General features: G+C 41.6%; 2 protein-coding genes across 9 annotated transcripts in view; one reads left to right on the forward strand and one right to left on the reverse strand.

Moving 5' to 3' along the window:
* LOC121544785 (all trans-polyprenyl-diphosphate synthase PDSS2-like) overlaps positions 1–9,396 on the reverse strand; it is a 32,550-nt gene extending 23,154 nt beyond the window's left edge. For 2 of the 3 annotated variants that reach the window (XM_041854929.2, XM_041854928.2), the window contains exons 1-2: positions 8,725–9,396; positions 1,777–1,914 (exon numbers count right to left, since the gene is read on the reverse strand). In XM_041854929.2, coding sequence (XP_041710863.1) covers positions 1,777–1,914; positions 8,725–8,969 — 383 coding nt within the window. In that variant the 5' untranslated portion in view covers positions 8,970–9,396. The remainder of the gene's footprint in view (positions 1–1,776; positions 1,915–8,724) is intronic. The other variant, XM_041854930.2, reaches the window with a different exon arrangement.
* Positions 9,397–17,827: 8,431 nt separating this feature from the next.
* LOC121544786 (sine oculis-binding protein homolog A-like) overlaps positions 17,828–22,938 on the forward strand; it is a 29,936-nt gene continuing 24,825 nt past the window's right edge. For 3 of the 6 annotated variants that reach the window (XM_041854931.2, XM_045209115.1, XM_045209118.1), the window contains exons 1-2: positions 17,828–18,137; positions 22,092–22,163. In XM_041854931.2, coding sequence (XP_041710865.2) covers positions 18,042–18,137; positions 22,092–22,163 — 168 coding nt within the window. In that variant the 5' untranslated portion in view covers positions 17,828–18,041. The remainder of the gene's footprint in view (positions 18,138–22,091; positions 22,164–22,938) is intronic. The other 3 variants (XM_045209116.1, XM_045209117.1, XM_045209119.1) reach the window with 1 other exon arrangement.

A 22,938-nucleotide genomic window follows, 5' to 3' on the forward strand; every position in this document is an offset into this window, starting at 1 on the left:
AGGACCCCTAAAGAAGCCTCGCCCAGTCTCTGCCTCAGATCTACAACTCATGATAAGCAGCGTCGGAGCCAGGGGAGGAAAAAGGGGAGGAAAAAGGAAAAAGGGCTGAAGGGGACTTGTGTATAAATAGCTTCGGCAGCCGGTTGCATAGCAACTGATGCCATCTTGCTGAGGCGTTCCCGCCCCTAACACGGCCCTTGTCCTGAGTGTTCTGTTCCATTTTCCTCCCTCTACAGGGTCCGCAATACCCTGCAATACAGCTGTGTTTCTGTCTGTTTTGTCTCTGGGTATCTGGCTGTTTTGTCTTCTGTGTCTGTCTCTCTGTCTGTTTCTGTCTCTCTGTTTCTGTCTGTCTCCCTTTCTCTCCATCTGTCCGTCTTTCTTTCTCTCTGATTCCGTACAGCTCTGGCCCTCTCTCTATGCTGAGTTCCCTGGTGAGCCATCAGTACTGGGCACTGGAGTGGGAGACATTTTACAAATGCTGGCTGTCAGGTGGGAGGGAGGAGAACATTCCCCTGGAGGTATAAATCAATCCCCCCATCAGTGCTCCGGCCCAGGTGCTAATGAGCCCACATTCCTTCAACAGAGGAGAGGGGGTGAGACAAAGTAAGAGCAAGAGAGGCAGGGGGCGGAGCGAGAGGGGCAGGGGGGCGAGTGGGGCGGGGGAGAAAGGGGAAGGGTGAGAGAAAGTGTCAGAGACAGAGAGAGGGTGGGGGGGGGATGGCGGGGGCGGAGCGAGAGGGGCGGGGGGCGAGTGGGGCGGGGGGGGGGAAGGGTGAGAGAAAGTGTCAGAGACAGAGAGAGGGTCAGAGAGAAGCAAATGTTTGTCTGTGTTTAATCAAATCAAATTTAATTGGTCACATACACATGTTCAGCAGATGTTATTGCGGGTGTAGCGAAATGATTGTGTTTCTAGCTCCGACAGTGCAGTAATATCTAACAATTTCACAACATATACCCAATACACACAAATCTAAGTAAAGCAATGGAATAAAACATATGTAAAGGACAGGTACCGGTACTCCTTGTATAGTCTCGTTATTGTTATTTTATTGTGTTACCATTTCCTTTTTTGCTAATTGTTGGGAAAGGGCTCGTAAGTAAGCATTTCACAGTCTACACTTGTTGTATTCGGAGCATGTGACAACTAAAATGTGATTTGATTTGATTTGAGTAGAAGGCACAATCCTCATGAAACTGGATGCAACATCTTGCAGTATGGGGATCCTGATGTATTGCTTTAGTTTACTCTGAATTGTTGGTCATTTCAATAGCTGGAGCCCTAATCTTATGGATGGTCGATAACTTGATAAGTCAGACTGTAAGCATATTCATTACACCCACTCCACACTAGCCCCCCTCCTGTCCTGCTTGACAGACTTCTCCACTGAACCTAGAGTTGAGGCAGTGCTGCTCGCCAGCTAGGAGCAAGAAAAGGGCCATTCAGACACCCAGTGCACCACCTGCCAAACACAACAGCGACTTCTGGTAACCACTTGGCATGGTTGTAGAGTAATATCCACACAAAATTCCCTGTTCTGGGCAACATTCTCTATGTGTGCAGTGTGCTTGCGTGTGAGTGTGTGTGAGTGAGTAAGTGAATGTTGTCATCAGAAAAAATGACAAATTGGAGCTGGTGTTTGTGTGGTGTCTGATCAGGAGCAATGAAAAGTATTTTCCCGTCTTTTCACCAAGTCAGTGGTAATGAAGGAAAGGAGACAAGGAAAGAAAGCTATGGAGGAATGTGAAGACAAAGCCTCAGAGAGGCGTGTTTACCTGGGGTAGATGCCGCTAACCATGTCCTGGGTCAGGAGGTCTGAGGCTGTGTGCTGGCTGGGACCGGCTGCCTTGGACATCAACAGGACCACCAGGCCCCTCATCTGAAGGTTGTTTCTGCTGTCATAGATGAAGCCCCTGAGAAGAGGGACAGGCACCAATCAGGCATTTATTGTTGGGTAAGGGTTTATACATGTGGAGATATGCTCTGTTTCATACACAGAAAATACATCTGAATGAAGACAGAAAAATTAATTGTAGCTGAGATTGACACAAAACAGGCATGCCTTGGGCCACATCTTGAATTTGCAAAAATTGGCAATTTCATGTATGATATTTGATCTTTCCCACACATTTAAAGAAATGTCCTTCAGGAGTAAAAAAACGAACATATTTTCATCGTCCAAAAATCCATTCTGGCAAGCAGGGAATTGCCGTTGAATGGCGGGCTAAGTATGCAGCCTCTTAACAATGACAAAGAATATGTCCAGTAATAGTATGGAAATGAGAGGTGGTGCAACACTATGTTAATGAGGTTGTGTGTAGCATTCACCGCCTCTCTCCAGGGGCACCCCAAAAATCCCTTTATTCCCTCACATCAACGCTAAGCAAAGAAAATGGCTAATTGCTGCTTCATGGGGGTGACGCATAGAGAAAGGTCAACACAATCATGAAGACAACTGCCTTTCAAAATCAAAATTAATTGAGCTGCATTGTCAAATATCATTTGGGCCACATCATTGCAAGTGGTGGAGGGCTTTATATTCAATGAGCATACCTTCAAGACATCAACTCAAGAATGTATAATTTAATTTTTTCACCTTTTTTTTTTTATTGCTAAGGGAAGTGTCAACCTGAGAGCACAGCTATGAAGGGAGGTGAGGGAAAAACTAGAGATGTGCTATTTGTGAAAATGTATGTCATGGAATGCACCTTGGAATATTGCTCCACTGCTCACATTTTTGTTGGTGCACCCCACTCTTTTATAGTATAAAAAAAAAAAAAAATCTCAGTGTAGCTTTAAACAAGCAAGCTTAGACAGACTAATGATTAATAAAGACCGAACCATATTGATCAGTTGTGGCACAACACATTGTTTGCCAGCAAAACGGGGCCCCACACACAATTCCAGCAGAGCTGCAAGGCTCTAGCGGTGGGCTGGCCACTGTGGAGATAAAAACTGTGGTCCCGAGGGAGCAGTTAGACAGAGCACATCTAATCCTGTCCCCAGGGAGCCCCCTGTGCCATGAATCACACTCTCGTTAGAGCCCAGAGTAGACACCGAGCACCACCCACTCCGCCTGCGCCCAGACACCAGCCTCCACAAGATAAGTCTCCCTCCCCTTGACCAAACCCTGCACCACAGGGAGGGGAGAGAGACGGGGGGAGAGAGAGAGGCAAAGGAGAGGACGAAAGAGACAGACAGAGAATGAAGGGAACGTGCGAGAGGCAGAGGAAGAAAGAGAGAGCAGGAGAAAGAGGCGGAAGAACAGAACAAGAGAGAAGGATGGGGAGAGGGAGAGAGATGGGCAGGGAGAGGGGAATAGAGAGATAAAAAGGGGAGATGATGGGAGATATGGTAAGTGCAATAGATAAGTAAGGAAACTGACAGGTCTAATTTGATCTGTTAAATCCTTATCTCAGTGGAACCTAAGGAAAACCATCACATGAAACAAGTTGTCATCTGATACTTTCCTGTGTTCATAATTGTAACAAAAAGAATAGCATGTAGCCAACAAAATTCACTTTTGCCAGGTTTCTAAAAAATCTCCTACATCAAAAATATTTATTGAGAGGTAAAAACTGTCATTATGAGGGGTGATATTACACTGAAATTCCTATAGCTTTCAATTGAAAGAACAGCAACCACACCATAAATGTTATCTGCCTGTGGTGAGACTGGCCAAGTCTGCAGCCTGAAGATGGCAGGTGATTCATATGTATGCCAGTGGCCACACAATGGCACATCAATCAATTATAACCACCCTCCTGCAAAAGGGTGGGGCTGGGAAAGAGGGAGAGAGAAAGAGAGATGGGTCAATGTCATTTTAATGAGTAGGACTACTACAGTGCTCTCTGAATCGTATCTATCGGTCTAGTACATAGACTTAGACCGAGTACTGCACAATTATTAAAATGTATCACATGTAGTTAGCCAATTTAGGGGGCAAAGAATCAATAACAATTTTTTAAGTCAAAACACAATCACTTAAGGGTAATATTTGGATAAACTCCTCATTGTACAAAATAGGATTTGGCATCTATCTCTAAATATTTCCTGAACTCCTACATGTGACGAAAAAACTCAGTTGAAAACAATTGAAGCTACTTGAAGAGAAAAGTCAAACTGTGTCAAGGTTTTTCCCCGCTACAAAGTGAAAGTCCCTCTGTCCTGCATTGCCTGCCACACTCTGTAACTCCAGACTTTGGGCAAAGTTAGCTGAGCTGAATTTTTTAAGAAAAAAAATATATATACGAAACACAACTCCACGGGGGTCTGCCTGTCTGCTATTGTGGATATTTTTATCTGCGCAGCATCTTGGACAGAGACAGTAGGAAATAAAAACCAGCCAACCCAAGCTGACAGTGAGGAGTCAGACTGTCAGAGGTCCACTTCGCCCCTGTGCTACAACACTGAAATTGATTGTCATATCAGATTTAGGTGTATAGGTTATTACACCCTTGGGTAATATGGTTTCCAACACACTTGTCTGCATGGCAGGATTGGATTCCAGCACTCTCTTTATCATTCCCTGTCCCTTTGCTTCTTTCTTATAGTGAGAAGCCATTCATCCCAACTGAAGAGAGATGGCACTGAAGGGTAACTAACTATCTGGCTGATAGTTTAGAGGTAAATAAGAAGAAGATATCTTCACCTGCAATACCTTTGTTGTGGTGGTGCAGGTAGATGCTTAAGGGGCTAATTAAGTACAATTCAGCTATGAGGCTTTGTAATCAATCCATTTGTACTAAGTGATAAGCTTATTCCAAAATCTAACAGAAGGAGTGCTGGGATAGCGGGAGAGAGAAAGAGAGATGGGTCAATGCCATTTTAATGGGTAGGACTACCTACTTACAGTGCTCTCTGAATCGTATCTATCGGTCTAGTACATAGACCTAGACCTAGTACTACATAATTATTCAAATGTATCGCATGTAGTTAGCCAATGTTTGGGGCAAAGCACCAAAAATCATTTCTTAATTGAGAACACAATCACTTAAGGGTAGCATTTGGATAAACTCCTCAGTGTACAAAATAGGATTTGGCATCTACCTCTAAATATTTCCTGAACTCCTACATGTGACAACAAAAACTCAGTTGAAAACAATGGAAGCCACTTGAAGAGAAAAGTCAAACTGTGTCAAGGTCTTTCCCTGCTACAAAGTGAAAGTTCCTCTGTCCTGCATTGCCACACTCTGTAACTCCAGACTGAGCTGAGTTGAATTTTTTAAGAATGAAAGGAAAAGAGAACACAGAGGTCAAATGTTTAGATGAGTTCATGTCACGCTGCCTGTTCATGTTACACACTCATTTGGGGTTGAGCATTTAAATGCCCAATGCAGCTGTTTTTATCTCAATATCAAATCATTTCTGGGTAACAATGAAGTACCTTACTGTGATTGTTTTCAATTAAAAAGGACAAAAAGAAACAAAAATAGCTTTTTAGCAAGAGCAATTTCTCAAGCAAGAATTTTGCTAGGACTGGACTGAGTGTAGAGGGGAAAACTGAAAAGTAGCTGTTATTGGCAGAGAGGTTTGAAACTCTTTCTTATTGGTCTAATACCTAATTTACCACCTGTCTTTTCAAAAAGCTCTTACACTAAAAGGGCATTATCATAATTTTAATAATTCACAATTTCACAGTATTATTCCAACCTCATAGTTTGGAAATATATACACTGAGTGTACAAAACATTAGAAACACCTTCCTAATATTGAGTTGCACCCCCTTTTTCCCTCAAGGCAGACATGGACTCTACAATGTGTCGAAAATGTTCCACAGGGATGCTGGCCCATGTTGGCTCCAATGCTTCCCACAGTTGTGTCAAGTTGGCTGGATGTCCTTTGGGTGGTGGACCATTCTTGATACACACAGGAAACTGTTGAGTGTGAAAAACCCAGCAGCGTAGCAGTTCTTGAAACACTCAAACCAGTGCGCCTGGCACCTACTACCATACCCCATTCAAAGGCACTTAAATATTGTGTCTTGCCCGCACACAAAATTCATGTCTCAAGGCTTAAAAATCCTTCTTCAACCTGTGTCCTCCCCTTCATCTACACTGATTGAAGTGGATTTAACAGGTAACATCAATAAGGGATCATAGCTTTCACCTGGATTCACCTGGTCAGTCTACGTCATGGAAAGAGCAGGTATTCCTAATGTTTTGTAGACTCAGTGTATCAAACAAAGGAAAATCACGTTTTTGAGGGCACTTGGCCTTTAACAGAATCTACACAGCACAGAATCCATGGGACTTATTGAAATTAGTCACATTTTGAGACTATCTAGAAAAAAACAACGTTTCAGGTTTTTTGTTTTAGTTTCAACCTTTTAGTAGGCTAGAATTCAATGAAGGAAAATCACAATTTTTTTATTATTTGGGTTGCCATTGCATCATCTGAAACAATGTCTTATTTTCTTATGTCAATCCTCCATTTGATTTAGTGTAGGCTGTTTTTAGAAACAAGTTAGACAATCTGTTTTGTTATTTCGGGCTTTTCTTTTGTTTACATTTACTGGATGACCCTATTTGTCAGAGGAGGCCACCAGTCTACACATAACTTTGTAGACAATACCAGCAGGCACTGTACAAGGAGAGGAGACAGTTGAATTGCCAATACAAGCCACAAGAGGGTAGCCACTCTACCCAGCTCAGTCCTCTACAGCCAAAAAACTAAAAGAAACAAGAGAAGACACCAGCATCTTTCTCTGGGAGCTGTAAAAATCATGAAACAGCTTACAAAATAACAACAAATTAAAACTTGTCTGAGACATAAGGACGGTTAATTATGGAGCTTAGGTTGTGACAACCATCACACTTGCTCTCAATAACAACATCTTTGACACACCAGTGATTAAAGCAACAACAAAAAATCCCATGACAAACTTTAATAAGACATTGCCCCTTTAAAGAGCTCTGTTGTGCAGCTGTTACTAAACCCTGCTTGAAATTCAGGTTGTAAAACTGCATTTGTAAAATGATTCCACACACAATTGAAGGAATATAGAAATAAACGTGGTAACAATATAAAACTAGGATCCCACTCTTTTTTTAAACAAAGGTCAAAACTGCTTTCAAAATACATTTGCCAAAATTGCTTTCAAATGTATTTTCCTGCAATTGCATTAAAGAGCGACTAAACACTCCGATAGGCACGTGTGTTTTTCTGTTGTTCATTAGAAAAACGAGATTTCAGTCTCGGAGGTGTGTTTCCTGACCGATTCCGCGTTTGGTTAATGGTGTTTGTCCCCCATGAGACAAGCCTATTTCACTTCCTCAAAATCCCCAGAATGAATCTATGATAATAAATGTTTGTTTTTGCCAAGGACATTTTAGTTGCGAAATGTTATGTTTACCTAAGGTGTTTGGTGCAGTATTTCTCAAGTAAAAAAATGTGCGACATGTCTTCGTCAAATCAAAACCCAACCTTCATTTACCCGTTGTGACACACGGATGTTCCAATCTCCCTTTTAGACGAGACTGACTTTATGACCAACATGATCCTATTTACACTTTGTAGTAAATTTTGACACTAGAATAGCTGTTTCTGACTCATATCGATGCCGCATATGTCGTTTTCAAAGGGATTTGTTGCTTTTTAAAAAGAATTGTTGTGCATTGACTGCTTGTCAGAATACGTTTCCCTCCTATGGCACTCGCAACTTGTATGCGCCTCGAGAGGAATCTTTATCTCACATAGAACACACCACAACAAGCCGACTAGGTAAATAGGTAAACTACTCTCTATGGGGTTGTTTTAATAACAACATTACATGGCAAAAATAGTAGCACTGGAAAGTTCCATCCTGAATGATAAATTATAGGCTTTGAATTACTTTGCCAGCAGCTACAGTAGCCTACACACCGCTGTCTGAGTTGAGCGCTGTTGTGGTGCGCATTATATACTATTTAATTCCCTTCATCTGAACACCGGAGTGTCATCAACAATCATGCATCTCAGTTCAGTGCAGACAGCGTAAAAGAGAGAATAAAATATTTGAGAACATTTATTTGTAACTGTATTAGGATGTCATCTTGAAACCAGCCCCCCTCTACACTGATCTAAAAAACAACCTCTCCAGAATCCATATGAAGGAGGACTTTAACCCCTAGTGTAGCCTGTACTGAGGGGCCAGAAACCCAGGGTTTTCCTCATTAAATCAATTAATAGGATTGTGCACTCTAAATACAACCTAATTTGACCTACAGTAGGTGCACCCAATGTGGATAGGTCTATTTTATTTTCACATTGCAAACTGAGACATAGACTGGTCCCAGATCTGTTTGTGCCATCATGTCAACTCCCATTACAAGGAGTGGCATGATGGCACAAACAGACTGGTACCCAGGTTAACTGCAGCATGGCTTGGGTCACTAAAAGGGAACTGAACTGGCCTGATGGCATATGGTGCCAGCTGCCATAAGTCTATGTGAAAAGAAAGCAGGCCCTTTACTGTTCCTAAATTTGGGGGCATTGTTGTGGGGGTGACCTGGTCAGTCGAGGAGGCAGAAGTTGGTTGGATCAGCTCAATCAGAAGTTATGGTAGGGAAGATGGTGATTGACTGTCATGACTGACAGAATCAAGTCTTCTAAAACCACAGATAGCCAATACAGAGTTGCATTGTTTGTGTATGATGAAATTGTGTATAGAAATATTTGATATTTGCATTACAAACATGATGTAATATCATATGCAATACTATATGTTTGTGTGTAAACCATACCTTGCAGTGTTGAGTAACGGGTGTTTTGTTCCAACCAGTTTCCTCACGTGCATTGCTACATCACTGAGTTCATCACTCAACAAGCAGCGCAGGCTCATGAAGGAGGTCGGATAACCCACGATTTTCTCTGCATCCGAGACCACTTTATTCCAATTAGAAGGCGTTGTGTTGGAGAAAATACTTATGTTCCTCTGTCCACGGTTTAACACACCGATGCACGAGAGTCGAAACCAAATTACTGGCATCTTTACAGCTGTATGTATTTTACTAATTCAAGTGGAAACAAGGGTAAAACAAACCCTTGCGTTTTCGATCAAAGCTTAACACAAGCTAGTATAAGTCGATTAAACAAATAAACTAAACGATGGCAGGCAATTAAATTAACTTACTAAATTAGATATCTAGCTAGCTATATTTACAATATCTCATGCTAGCAACACCTGTAAGTGTAACGTTATGATGATGTCATCCTCGCTAGCGACAATGTTATATTAATTGAAAGTACTTCACTTTACGGCGCCACGTATGTCCTGAGTATAATGCTGGGTTATCACCCAACTTAATTTGATACTTACTCCCTTTGAGATATCCTATAAAGTCTTGTAAATATTCCGTAACACACGACCTAAAATGTTAAGCATTGACACAGGAGGCCGCCATCTTGACGTAACGCACTACGGTATGTCGCAAAACCTTTACAACAGTACCTTGTGCCCATAGAAATAGAATCCATGGATTCTATTTCTATGGTTGTGTCCGATTTATCAGCATTTGGAATCAGTTTTAAAATAGGCTACAAGTGAATGCTGTCTTGTGGCTAGTATCACCAAAAAGATTAGATGTGCATGTATCTTATAAAATGTGCTATAAAGTCCACTCTGTAAAGATTTGGGTTGCCTGTGGATTTAAAATGGACAAAACGTTGTTTAATTTTGACTGTGAAGGATCCAACATTCAGAGCGAAATAATGACATAAATTAAAAGAAAAACGTGCATTTTTGTATTTTCTGTCGATTTAGGATATCATTGTTATTCGGAAGATGCGTCATTGACATAATATGATTATTGAGAAGTCATTTAGGCCTATCAAAGTTGACATGATGGCACCATGTAGGCTAGAATTTGTGTCCTTTGGAGCAAAGTTGTTACATTTGTGTTTTGTGGCCAGTGTGGTGAAACTGATGGTTTCTCTGAACTGATGGCTTCTATGGTTGTGGCTAGATGGTCTACAGCATTTTAGCTAAGCGTAACCCTAACTCTTTTCCTAACCTTAACCTAATTCTCCTAACCAGCTATGTTAATTATCCTAACCTGCTACTTGAATTATCCTAACCCGCTACGTTAATTATCCTAACCTGCTATGTCAATTCTCCATCTAGCCACAACCATAGAAGCCATCAGTTCCGAGAAACAATCAGTGTCACCTATGGAGCGAATTCAGTGCCAACAGAAATTGAATTTTAATTACATAATTTAGAATTTGTATTAGGATATTGAATTTGAATGTAATACTTTTGAAATTGTAATGCACAAATTCAATAATTTAATTCATAAATTGAACTTGTATTTCATGATTTGAAACTAAATTCAATGAATATTGCATTCTGTTTTAAAATACAATTGAAATGTAATTGAATATTCAAATTCAATATTTATATATTCAGTTTCAATATGGTAGATATTGCATTCATTGTCTGTGAATCAAGTTTCCAAACTATCATTTCAAGTTTATCAAACTTTCAAATATTCAACTTCTCAGATGCATTCAGATTCAGTTTTCAAATTCAGTTCTCCAAATTGAGGTTCTTAACCAGAGTCAACATCCTGGTACTTTGCCAGCCAGGAAAGGTTGAGGAGAACAGATACAATCAAACGCTCTCTGTGGTAAATAAGCTTCTGGCGGTTTCTGAAGCCAATGTGGCATGTTGAATTTATTTTCTTCCTATGAATTTGGCTCTAGCATTTGAACCGTTTGGGCTATAAGCTATTATGACCCCATTCCTCAAAGCTAAGACTCTATTCCCCTCTATGATGATCACAGGCCACACAGGCCACGTTAGAAGGGAGTGTGATAAAAACTGAAATTTTCCCCCAATAAGAATATAGTTGAATAGCCCTGTCATAGCCCTTCTAAGGATAGCCTTTCCACCCCTTATGAATATTTTGAAACTTTAATAAGTTTAATATTTGAAACTTTTGTAAGCTTGAAATGATAGTTAGTTAACTTGATTCACAGACAATGAATGCAATATATACCGTATTGAAACTGAATATACAGTATAAATATTGAATTTGAGTATTCAATCAAATTTAAATTAAATGTAAAACTGAATATAATATTCATTCAATTTAGTTTCAAATCATGAAATAAAAACAAGTAAAATGTATGAATTCAACGATTCAATTTGGGCATTACAAATTCAAAAACATTAAATTAACATTAAATACCCTAATACTAATTTCTAAATGATGGAAATCAAATACAATTTCTGTTGGCACTGAAATTGCTCCAGTCACCATACCAGTATGCTCGGGCTGTTGTTACATTTGTATCAGCAGCGCAAAGTCGATACATTGTATAATTTCACCTCACCTGTGAGAGTGAAGAGGGAATGCAGCAACTCTTGGAGGACAGTGGATGTTGATAAAAGTGCTTATTTATTGTTAAACTAGAATCAACGCAGTTCTGCCCTTAGCCTTTTTTGTGTGATAGAAAAAAAAACTTGTCCAGTCATGTTACAGTGGGGAGAACAAGTATTTGATACACTGCCGATTTTGCAGGTTTTCCTACTTACAAAGCATGTAGAGGTCTGTAATTTTTATCATATGTACACTTCAACTGTGAGAGACGGAATCTAAAACAAAAATCCAGAAAATCACATTGCATGATTTTTAAGTAATTAATTTGCATTTTATTGCATGACATAAGTATTTGATACATCAGAAAAGCAGAACTTAATATTTGGTACAGAAACCTTTGTTTGCAATTACAGAGATCATACGTTTCTTGTAGGTCTTGACCAGGTTTGCACACACTGCAGCAGGGATTTTGGCCCACTCCTCCATATAGACCTTCTCCAGATCCTTCAGGTTTCGGGGCTGTCGCGGGGCAATACGGACTTTCAGCTCCCTCCAAAGATTTTCTATTGGGTTCAGGTCTGGAGACTGGCTAGGCCACTCCAGGACCTTGAGATGCTTCTTACGGAGCCACTCCTTAGTTGCCCTGGCTTTGTGTTTCGGGTCATTGTCATGCTGGAAGACCCAGCCACGACCCATTTTCAATGCTCTTACTGAGGGAAGGAGGTTGTTGGCCAAGATCTCGCGATACATGGCCCCAACCATCCTCCCCTCAATACGGTGCAGTCATCCTGTCCCCTTTGCAGAAAAGCTTCCCAAAAGAATGATCTTTCCACCTCCATGCTTCACGGTTGGGATGGTGTTCTTGGGGTTGTCCTCATCCTTCTTCTTCCTCCAAACACGGCGAGTGGAGTTTAGACCAAAAAGCTCTATTTTTGTCTCATCAGACCACATGACCTTCTCCCATTCCTCCTCTGGATCATCCAGATGGTCATTGGCAAACTTCAGACGGGCCTGGACATGCGCTGGCTTGAGCAGGGGGACCTTGCGTGCGCTGCAGGATTTTAATCCATGACGGCGTAGTGTGTTACTAATGGTTTTCTTTGAGACTGTGGTCCCAGCTCTCTTCAGGTCATTGACCATGTCCTGTCGTGTAGTTCTGGGCTGATCCCTCACCTTCCTCATGATCATTGATGCCCCACGAGGTGAGATCTTGCATGGAGCCCCAGACCGAGGGTGATTGACCGTCATCTTGAACTTCTTCCATTTTCTAATAATTGCGCCAACAGTTGTTGCCTTCTCACCAAGCTGCTTGCCTATTGTCCTGTAGCCCATCCCAGCCTTGTGCAGGTCTACAATTTTATCCCTGATGTCCTTACACAGCTCTCTGGTCTTGGCCATTGTGGAGAGGTTGGAGTCTGTTTGATTGAGTGTGTGGACAGGTGTCATTTATACAGGTAACGAGTTCAAACAGGTGCAGTTAATACAGGTAATGAGTGGAGAACAGGAGGGCTTCTTAAAGAAAAACTAACAGGTCTGTGAGAAACGGAATTCTTACTGGTTGGTAGGTGATCAAATACTTATGTAATGCAATAAAATGCAAATTAATTACTTAAAAATCATACAATGTGATTTTCTGGATTTTTGTTTTAGATTCCGTCTCTCACAGTTGAAGTGTACATATGATAACAATTACAGACCTCTACATGCTTTGTAAGTAGGAAAACCTGCAAAATCAGCAGTGTATCAAATACTTGTTCTCCCCACTGTACCTAGCTGGCTAACAATCTGGTAATTGGCCCATATGGTTTTAGATGGCAAAGGAAAGGCGCTCCTGGATACCTCCAGGAGATGTACTTAAAGGGTAGGATTCATAAAGGCCTAATCTCTTTTTCTGGTGCTCCTAAATACTGTTTGGAGTACCAGTGCTAATGAAAAAGTTAATTCATAAGCACATAATATTTCCAGAGTGGGATCTTCATGATGGGGCACATTTGTAAATACACTGTTTTTCAAAGTACTTTGAGCATAATTGACCAGTGAATCTATGGATTTACAAACAATCTAGCCGTTGAATATGACGGATAGCCATAAATTCATAAAATATGTGTTCACGTTCATTAAACATTTTGGTAACACTTTATATAAAGTTACTCGTATAGCTGTGTAATAACACTAACATTGTGGTATACCAATTGCAGATGTCTGAAGGTTCTGGTGGAGTGGAAAGAGCTGTGCTACATAACATTCTGTTTTGACTATTCTACAGTAAAAGCAAGGTAAGAATGATTTTGTTTCAATTTATGGAACATGTTACAAAGGAACAATGTTGAACTGCCAGCTGTGTGTGTGTTTGTGTGTGAGAGATTATTTCAAAAACATTTATTTAGAACAAGGTGCTCCCCTTTTTGGGACTCCTCTGTGGATTAATGATGATGCTTCTCCTTTTCTTCATCTGCATTGAGGATAGTAAAAGCAGTTATAGCCTACTGGGGGAGTCAATATGTGAAATAGGAGGGCATTGGCCTCTTCTTACCATAGAAAGATCATGGTGAGCATGCAAGTGTGTTAGGACTTTGCCGTTGCTGCAACTGAGTTCTACCCAAACTCCTTGGTTCTATCATACTGAAGAGGTCAATAACTTGACTGGGACCACCTCACCTGTCAGAGGCTTGCACAATTTATATTGTAAATCTGTAATGGCAACAGATAAGAAGCATCTGTCTAGCAGTGGCAGACAGGATATGGCCCATATACCTCCACGAAGTGGATTGTCGGATGTGCCAGGGCTTGCAAACTATCGCGAATTACAAAGGGAAACCCAGCTGCGAGCTGCCCAGTGACGCGAGCCTACAAGATGAGCTAAATGCCTTCTATGCTCGCTTCGAGGCAAGCAACACTGAACCATGCATGAGCGCACCAGCTGTTCCGGACGACTGTGATCTCGCTCTCCGTCACCGATGTGAGTAAGACCTTTAAACAGGTTAACGTTCACAAGAGCCCGGGCCAGACGGATTACCAGGAAGCGTACACAGAGCACGCATTGACCCGCTAGCGGGCAAGTGTCTTCATTGACATTTTTAACCTCTCCCTGACCCAGTCTGTAATACCTACCTGTTTCAAGCAGACCACCATAGTCCCTGTGCCCAAGAACTCCAAGGTAACCTGTCTAAATGACTATCACCCTGTAGCACTCACATCTGTAGCCATGAAATGCTTTTAAAGGCCGGTCATGGCTCACATCAACACCATCATCCCAGACACCCTGGACCCACTCCAATTTGAATACCGCCCCAACAGATCCACAGATTATGCAATCTCTATTGCACTCCACACTGCCCTCTCCAACCTGGACACCTATGTGAGAATACTGTTCATTGACTACAGCTCAGCGTTCAACACCAGAGTGCCCTCCAAGCTCATCACTAAGCTCAGGACCCTAGGACTGAACACTTCCCTCTGCAACTGGATCCTGCACTTCCTGACAGGCCGCCCCCAGGTGGTGAGGGTAGGCAACAACACTTCCGCCACGCTGACCCTCAACACAGGGGCCCCTCATGGGTGTGTGCTTAGTGCCCTCCTGTACTCCCTGTTCACCCACGACTGCGTGACCACGCACAACTCCAACACCATCATTAAGTTTGCTGACGACATGACGGTGGTAGACCTGATCACCGGCGATGATGTGACAGCCTATAGGGAGGAGATCAGTGACCTGGCAGTTTGGTGCCAGGACAACCACGTCTCTCTCAACGTCAGCAAGACAAAGGAGCTGATCGTGGACTACAGAAAATGGAGGGCCGAGCACGCCCCCATCCACATTGACAGGGCTGTAGTGGAGCGGGTCGAGAGCTTGAAGTGCCTCTGTGTCCACATCACTAAGGAATTAATATGGTCCACACACACGAACACAGTCGTGAAGAAGGCACAACAACGCCTCTTCCCCCTCAGGAGTCTGAAAAGATTTGGCATGGGCCTTCAGATCCTCAAAAAGTTATGCAGCTGCACCATTGAGAGCATCTTGACTGGCTGCATCACCGCTTGGTATGGCAACTTCTTGGCGTACGTCCCCAAGGTGCTACAGAGGGTAGTGCATACCACCCAGTACATCACTGGGTCCGAGCTCCCTTCCATCCAGGACATTTATACCAGGCGGTGTCAGAGGAAGCCCCAAAACATTTTCAAAGACTCCAGCCACCCAAGTCATAGACTGTTCTCTCTGCTACTGCATGGCAAGCAGTACTGATGCACCAAGTCTGGAACTAACAGGACCCTGAACAGCTTCTACCCCCAAGCCAAAAGACTGCTAATAGTTAACCAAATAGCTACCCAGACTATCTGCATTGACTCCCTTTTGCACTAACTCTTTTGACTCATCACATACGCTGCTGCTACTGCTTATTATCTATCCTGTTGCTTAGTCACTTTACCCCTACCTATATGTTCACTACCAGTCAAAAGTTTGGACACACCTACTCATTCAAGGGTTCTTCTTTATTTTACAAATGTTTTACATTGTAAAATAATAGTGAAGACATCAAAACTATGAAATAACACATATGGAATCATGTAGTAACCAAAAAAGGTGTTAAACAAATACAAATATATTTAATATTTGAGATTCTTCAAATAGCCACCCTTTGCCTTGATGAGAGCTTTGCACACTCTTGGCATTCTCTCAACCAGCTTCATGAAGTAGTCACCTGAAATGCATTTAAATAAACAGGTGTGGCTTTTTAAAAGTTAATTTGTAGAATGTATTAATGCTTTTGAGCCAATCAGTTGTGTTGTGACAAGGTAGGGGTGGTATACAGAAGATAGCCCTATTTGGTAAAAGACCAAGTCCATATTATGGCAAGAACAGCTCAAATAAGCAAAGAGAAACAACAGTCCATCATTACTTTAAGACATGAAAGTCAGTCAATAAGGAACATTTCAAGAACTTTGAAAGTTTCTTCAAGTGCAGTGGCAAAAAATAACATCTAGCGCTATGATGAAACTGGCTCTCATGAGGACCACCACAGGAATGGAAGACCCAGAGTTACCTCTGCTGCAGAGGATAAATTCATTAGAGTTACCAGCCTCAGAAATTGCAGCCCAAAGAAATGCTTCACAGAGTTCAAGTCACAGACACATCTCAACATCAACTGTTCAGAGGGGACTGTGTGAATCGGTCCTTCATGGTCGAATTGCTGCAAAGAAACCACTACTAAAGGACACCAATAATAAGAAGAGACCTGCTTGAGCCAAGAAACACGAGCAATGGACATTAGACCGGTGGAAATGTGTCCTCTGGTCTGGAGTCCAAATTGGAGATTTTTGGTTCAAACCACCGTGTCTTTGTGAGATGCGGTGTGAGTGAACGGATGAGCTCCGCATGTGTAGTTCCCACCTTAAAGCATGGAGGAGGAGGAGGTGTTATGGTGTGGGGGTGCTTTGCTGGTGACACTGTCTGTGATTTATTTAGAATTCAAGGCACACTTAACCAGCATGGCTACCACAGCATTCTGCAGCGATACGCCATCCCATCTGGTTTGGGCTTAGTGGGACTATTTGTTTTTCAACAGGACAATGACCCAACAAACCTCCAGGCTGTGTAAGGGCTATTTGACCAAGAAGGAGAGCGATGGAGTGCTGCATCAGATGACCTGGCCTCCACAATCCCCTGACCTCAACCCAATTGAGATGGTTTGGGATGAGTCGGACAGCAGAGTGAAGGAAAAGCAGCCAACAAGTGCTAAGCATATGTGGGAACTCCTTCAAGACTGTTGGAAAAGCATTCCAGGTGAAGCTGGTTGAGAGAATGCTAAGAGTGTGAAAAGCTGTCATCAATGCAAAGGGTGGCTATTTGAAGAATCTCAAATATAAAATATATTTGGATTTGTTTAACACTTGGGTGGGGTGTATGTTCAAATCTCATCACGGACAACTTTAGCATTTTATCTAATACTTACTACTTTTCAGCTACTTTGCAACTACTTAGCATGTTAGCTAACCCTTCCCCTAACCCTAACCTTTCCCCTTCCCCTAACATTAACCCATTAACCTAACTCCTAACCTTAACCCTAACCCAAACCCCTAGACTAGCTAACGCTAGCCAGCTAACTAAGGTTAGCCTTAGCAACCTAGCTAACGTTAGCCACAACAAATTAGAATTCGTAACATATCATATGTTTTGCAAATTCAGAACATACTGTACATTTATCAAATTCATGACATATCAAGCAAATTGTAATTAGTAACATATCATACGAAATGGATGATGGACATCCACAAATGAATACATACCATACGAAATAAAACATATTATACTAAATGGATTGTCTCGAATTTACATACAGAATAATACGAAATGCTCTGAGAGCAGGTTGAACTACAACCTATTAACAGGTCGGACATTTCCGAGTCTCCTAATTCCGACTAGCACGTGAACATGGCAATAGCCCACCTCTGATCAGCAGCGTCATATTATGTACAGTGGACGCTCCTCCCCTTGCCTAGATGTTTTTTTCACTCAACCTCTCATTTCACTCAGAGGCAGTCACACACCAATTTGCGCACAGACCGTGGAAAAATAGCGGCAGAAAATGGCTGACTTAACCGGGCATCGCGAGCCCTCAACAGCATCATCAACATCTCCGGGGCTGTTCCCAAGCTTGACATTCGCCGTTGGGCAACTTTAAAGCAGCCCCGCCTTATCCAGCCATCCACCGCAAATATTGACAAAGCTATTATAAAAAATGGCAGAGATGGAAAAAGAGGGCAGACCCCCCGAAAATAAAAGAAGCAGAAAACCGGCTCACCCCGTGAAAAGGGAAATCAACGAAGAAATGAAGGTAAGTGATCGATATTGGACCACTTGCCTAGGATTACGCATGGAAACAGAGCGCTCATTAAAGCGAGTGATTTTCTGTGGATGCGTAAAAAGCGCATCCTCTTTCACATTTTAGAGAAGATTGGATTAATTAAACTGCAATTTATTGTTTGAATAGCCATCAAGTTCAATTATCATTCATTTTGGCAATTAATTAAACCCACTCATAACCTAGTCCAGTGTCCACTGCATTTTTAATACAAATGGATAGGGTAGATGTACTTTTTGTCAATGAATGGGGAAACATATTATCGAGAATTAGGACCCCATTTATTGTCATTTGTGGGGTTTTCCTTACATGATTCCATTAGAGTAGGCTAAATAGAAAATCCACTGCATCCGTCAAGGCGTCAACAGTGCCACTACTACTATTACTACCGCTGCTCCCGCTGAAACAACACTGAGCGTAGCCTACGAAATTAAAATAAAACTGCAGGGGGAGACTATTTAGATATATGAAAGGAAATACACTTAATTCACATTATTAACGCTAGACGTCGTCTCTACACTGTCGTGAACGCAAGCCAAACGATGTCTGTCTTGTCCTGCAGTGGACGATCCGAAGCGTGTACTCCAGATGTGTCTACAGGCGCCGGATAAGAGCCCATTGTTTATCGTGCGTTATGCTGTTCTGTATAAACCTACCAGATGGTACAACTATGCATGTCATATACTAATATAAATATTTTACAGAGAGAAATAGATTTTCCAGCTGTGCTGGAATACACTGTGGAGAAAAGAGGACATGGCATGCAGGGAACCTATCGCTGCTTTGTCTCGGGGTTTCATCATGTGTTCATTGTTTGTACACATTCTATACCTGGGTTGAGAAAAATAATTGCCAATACAGAATAATTACCAGAGCAAAGTCAGATATGGTCCTGTTATTAGAGCTTGGTTTTTATTTTGATATATTTATTCAGATGAATTATGAACAAAGATAGTCAGGAAAGCCTAAAAACGTTTTGGTGTGGATCATATCTCCTCTCCTCCAAGAGGTGTGTGTACTGGCCTTGGGTTTCAGAGAAGAAAAAAAGTATCTTGAGGAATGCTAAATATTTGGATTTGAACGTTTTATTAATCGTTGCATTGGGATCCATAAAGGGGACAGATATTGCCCCTTAGGGACATTGGTCTCTTGTGTGCTACATTCAGCCCTAATGCATGCCATTTATTCAAAGGTTTATCTGCATTAAAAAAAAAATGAGTGGCATATCTGTAGGTAGTTGCATGTGCAAAATAAAGATAAACAGCAGTTATTTAAAATTGAAAGATAACTCAAAGGCTATACTATTATTTTGACTAGCACATAATGGTATTATGTGTATGTAATTTTGTTTCTTTGTCTCCATCAGTCAAATTATGAAAATTGTGCCCAAGTGTCTAATGAATTTCATAGTGTGTCAGACAGACAGACAAAAGTTTTCTGCACTGTTGGGAAAATGACTCAATCGTAATTTTCATTCTCTGAAGTGACTGACTGAAGGCAGTTGTAAAATATTACTCAAACCAAAGCTGCCATATCCTCTGCTCAATCTCCTTGTTAATGAGCTTAGCTTAAAATGTGGAAGGTGACACATCTATAATTATCACCATATGTAGAGCATCCTGGATGTCTCCCATGCAACCAAATATGATTCATTGATTCTCCTTCAACATGGAAGAACACAGCTCCAATTCAGATCTGTTGGCAGCCAGACAACAGCAAAAGTCACAGGTGCTGCTATACACCCAGACATACAGGTGCTTTCTTCTACATTAAACACAATGTATATCTTTCAATTATTTATGTGAGTTCAAGTTCTATGTCAGCCTATCCAGATAAGTGATTATGAAGGAGGCGGTAATAGTATTCGAGACTAGTAGCATTCCTAGACAGTTTGTGGCCATAGGATGTGCTGTAGTGTCAACAAGCTGTTCTAAAACAACAAGACTCATATGGGGACACAATTACAATTGAATTTATTTTGTCTGAGATGCAGTAATGTCCCCCTGGAAAAACATGGTTCAAACTTTGCATCTGGCCCTGAATGTGTTCATGGAGTTGATGAACACTGATTTATTATGTAGATATGCCATTTATGTCACAGTGTGACAAAATTGTTACTGCTTGAACAAAGACCAATAAGAATAGCGGATACAGATGACAAAGTAGCCCTAGTTCAATGTTCAGATTAAGATACAGTATTTATCTCAAAAGCCACTATCTTCAACATTCTCTGCCAAACATGCTACAGTATAACGCTCTCCCTAAACCAGAGACTGAAGGCCTGTTTGCTACTTTAAACCGTTTGCTACTTTAATTTATTTATTTTCTCCCTCCTCTCTCGTCTGTTCGAAAAAGCAGGCAAAAAAAGACACCAAACAATGTGCCCTTGTGAGAGATCATACATCAGAAAAACAAAACAGTCTGACAGTGTTTCCTTCATCTTGTGCTGCTTTAATGTGCACCATGGTAAAATAAGCCACAGTAAGTAATCGAGGAGAGGGGGGCTGTACTTGGTGGGATAGGGGATAGTGGAGGTTAAGAGCAGGGGAGAAAGGAATGTATACAGCAATAGGCTGCCTAAGCTGTAAAAACTGAAACCTGAGCGTCTGCACAGGATCAGATGTCAAGGAAGGTAGAGGAAATGGAAGCAGAGCAGTGGGAGAGAGAGGAGAGCGTGAACAAGGGAATGGAAAAGTGTGGGCCAGGAGAGTCTGAAGGAGGGCCGTCTCAAGGAAACTTGGCATGCGGATTAGGGAATTTTATCATGGTGTACTGTAACCTACTCTGGTTTCTGCCCACAAGGTATCGGATTCCCCCTGCTCTCCCTTACCAGCAGCACCTCTTGCTAACTGAAGGAAATAAGGGAACTACTGCTTTTGATTTAATGTATCAAAATAATATAATTATTCTAAACTGCTGAAGTTTAGTCTGTTCCAGAGTTGAACAGTGGCAGCAAGTTGGTGTTTTGCAGAGCTGTGATTAGGTTTGAATGGTGGTATTTTGTGACGATTTTGTATAAATAGAGTTTGATCACTTTTGATCTCTGTTGATGATTCGTTGAATCGGGTGTGTTAGTCCTGGGCTGAAACAAAAGTCTGTGGGTCTGTAGGGCCTGATACATTATAAATTGGATAGCCAGAGGAGATTTAGTCCAGTCCAGAGAGTTTGCACATCTGCAGTGGACAGTTGACACTCTGCTCCCAGACTGCACCATAGCACTGCCTCCCACCACATCATGAGTCAAGTCTGTGTGCTGCTTTCATGACCTGCCATACAGATTGGGTTCCACTCTCTTTACCACTCCCTCTTTCTGGAAGTGGCAGGGTGACAGAGGGAACAGGGAGCAAAGACGAGGGCAAACGTTCTTGACGATAGAGAGAGACAGATGACTGTTGCTGGCTTTACACCATTTCATTTTGTTTGAGTAATGTGATGCAGTCACATCTGAGTCAAGCAAGCACTTACTGACTGAGTCAATGTTCTTCTGCTGTAACATGTCAAAACCCCAGCAGTTGTTGAAAGAACTAGTGCGGCAGAATCCACCCTAGACAATAGTAGTGACTACAAACTTTGTATACATAATGTTTACAGTACATGATCGGCATTTGTAGCAGATAGCCTAGTATTGTGTCAGTCTGTTCTTGGTTTAAGATATAAGTATATCAGTGTTTGCATTTCTAGAAGATTGCCTTTTTCCTGTTTCTGAATTTTACTTGTATCTCATGCCTTGTGATTCCACGTCTGCAGTTTCTGATTCAGAGCTGATGTTATAACTAACGCTGATTATGCTTTCATGTAATGAAATGACTTCGCCTATCCAATGGTATTGACAGGGCAACCCATAATTGACAATTAAATGCTTGATTGAGTACTATTTGATTGACAGTTCAATGCCAGAATGTAATGAAATGACTCGTGTCTCATCAGGTTCGGGCTGAGCGGGCCCGCCCATGGGCAGGCAAGGCGGGTGATCTCCATGGCAACCCACCCTACTCCATGGTGAGCCCCTTTGTCCGTGCGAGACAATAGTGCTACTCTGAGCCATATATAGAGAGATTTCAGCCAAAAATATGTATTTATGCCATTTACCTAACTTCACATAATTCTATGGCAGCCATGTTAATGTTTCCTGTATAGCGTAACACTCACTAATAGCGTATCATTTTCTGAATTTTATACATAGATAGATAATTGAACTGTTAGAATTACAACATGAACATACAGTAGCACCTCTAAAGATGACCAAACTCTCTCTCTACATACGATTCTGGTGCTACTGAGATTTTCAGGTTTAATGAATGATGGGCTGATAGTTCTGTCTCAATAGAATAACATTATAGTGCTCCTTACATGTAAGGAGGTGAGGTGGGTTTGGTTGGATATTACTGCTTGTGTAGATTTGCAGTGGAATAATACATCTGTGGTAGTGCTCGTGGTTTGATGGGTTGGGAATTCTGTATAATGTATGATACGTAGACAATGTGGGTTTTTTGTGATGTGATCAGTATAGACTATTTGTGGAAAGTTACATGAAACTCATGTGAATTGCTTTTGGAAATCAACTGTAAGAAGCTATGAAAGAAAACTTAGATTATGTGCTGGTACAAACATAATTAATTGAGGCCTTGATCAAACCAGTCTGGGATAAGTCAACTGTCAAGTTGTCCTGATACGTGTGCACATATCTCTAGTAAGGGTTCTGCCACTAGTGAATATTTGCTACTGTGAATATATTACACATTATTACATTATGGTTCAGGAAATTGGGCCGACC

Source organism: Coregonus clupeaformis, chromosome 29 (assembly GCF_020615455.1).
Source record: "Coregonus clupeaformis isolate EN_2021a chromosome 29, ASM2061545v1, whole genome shotgun sequence".
Classification (NCBI taxonomy): Eukaryota; Metazoa; Chordata; class Actinopteri; order Salmoniformes; family Salmonidae; genus Coregonus; species Coregonus clupeaformis.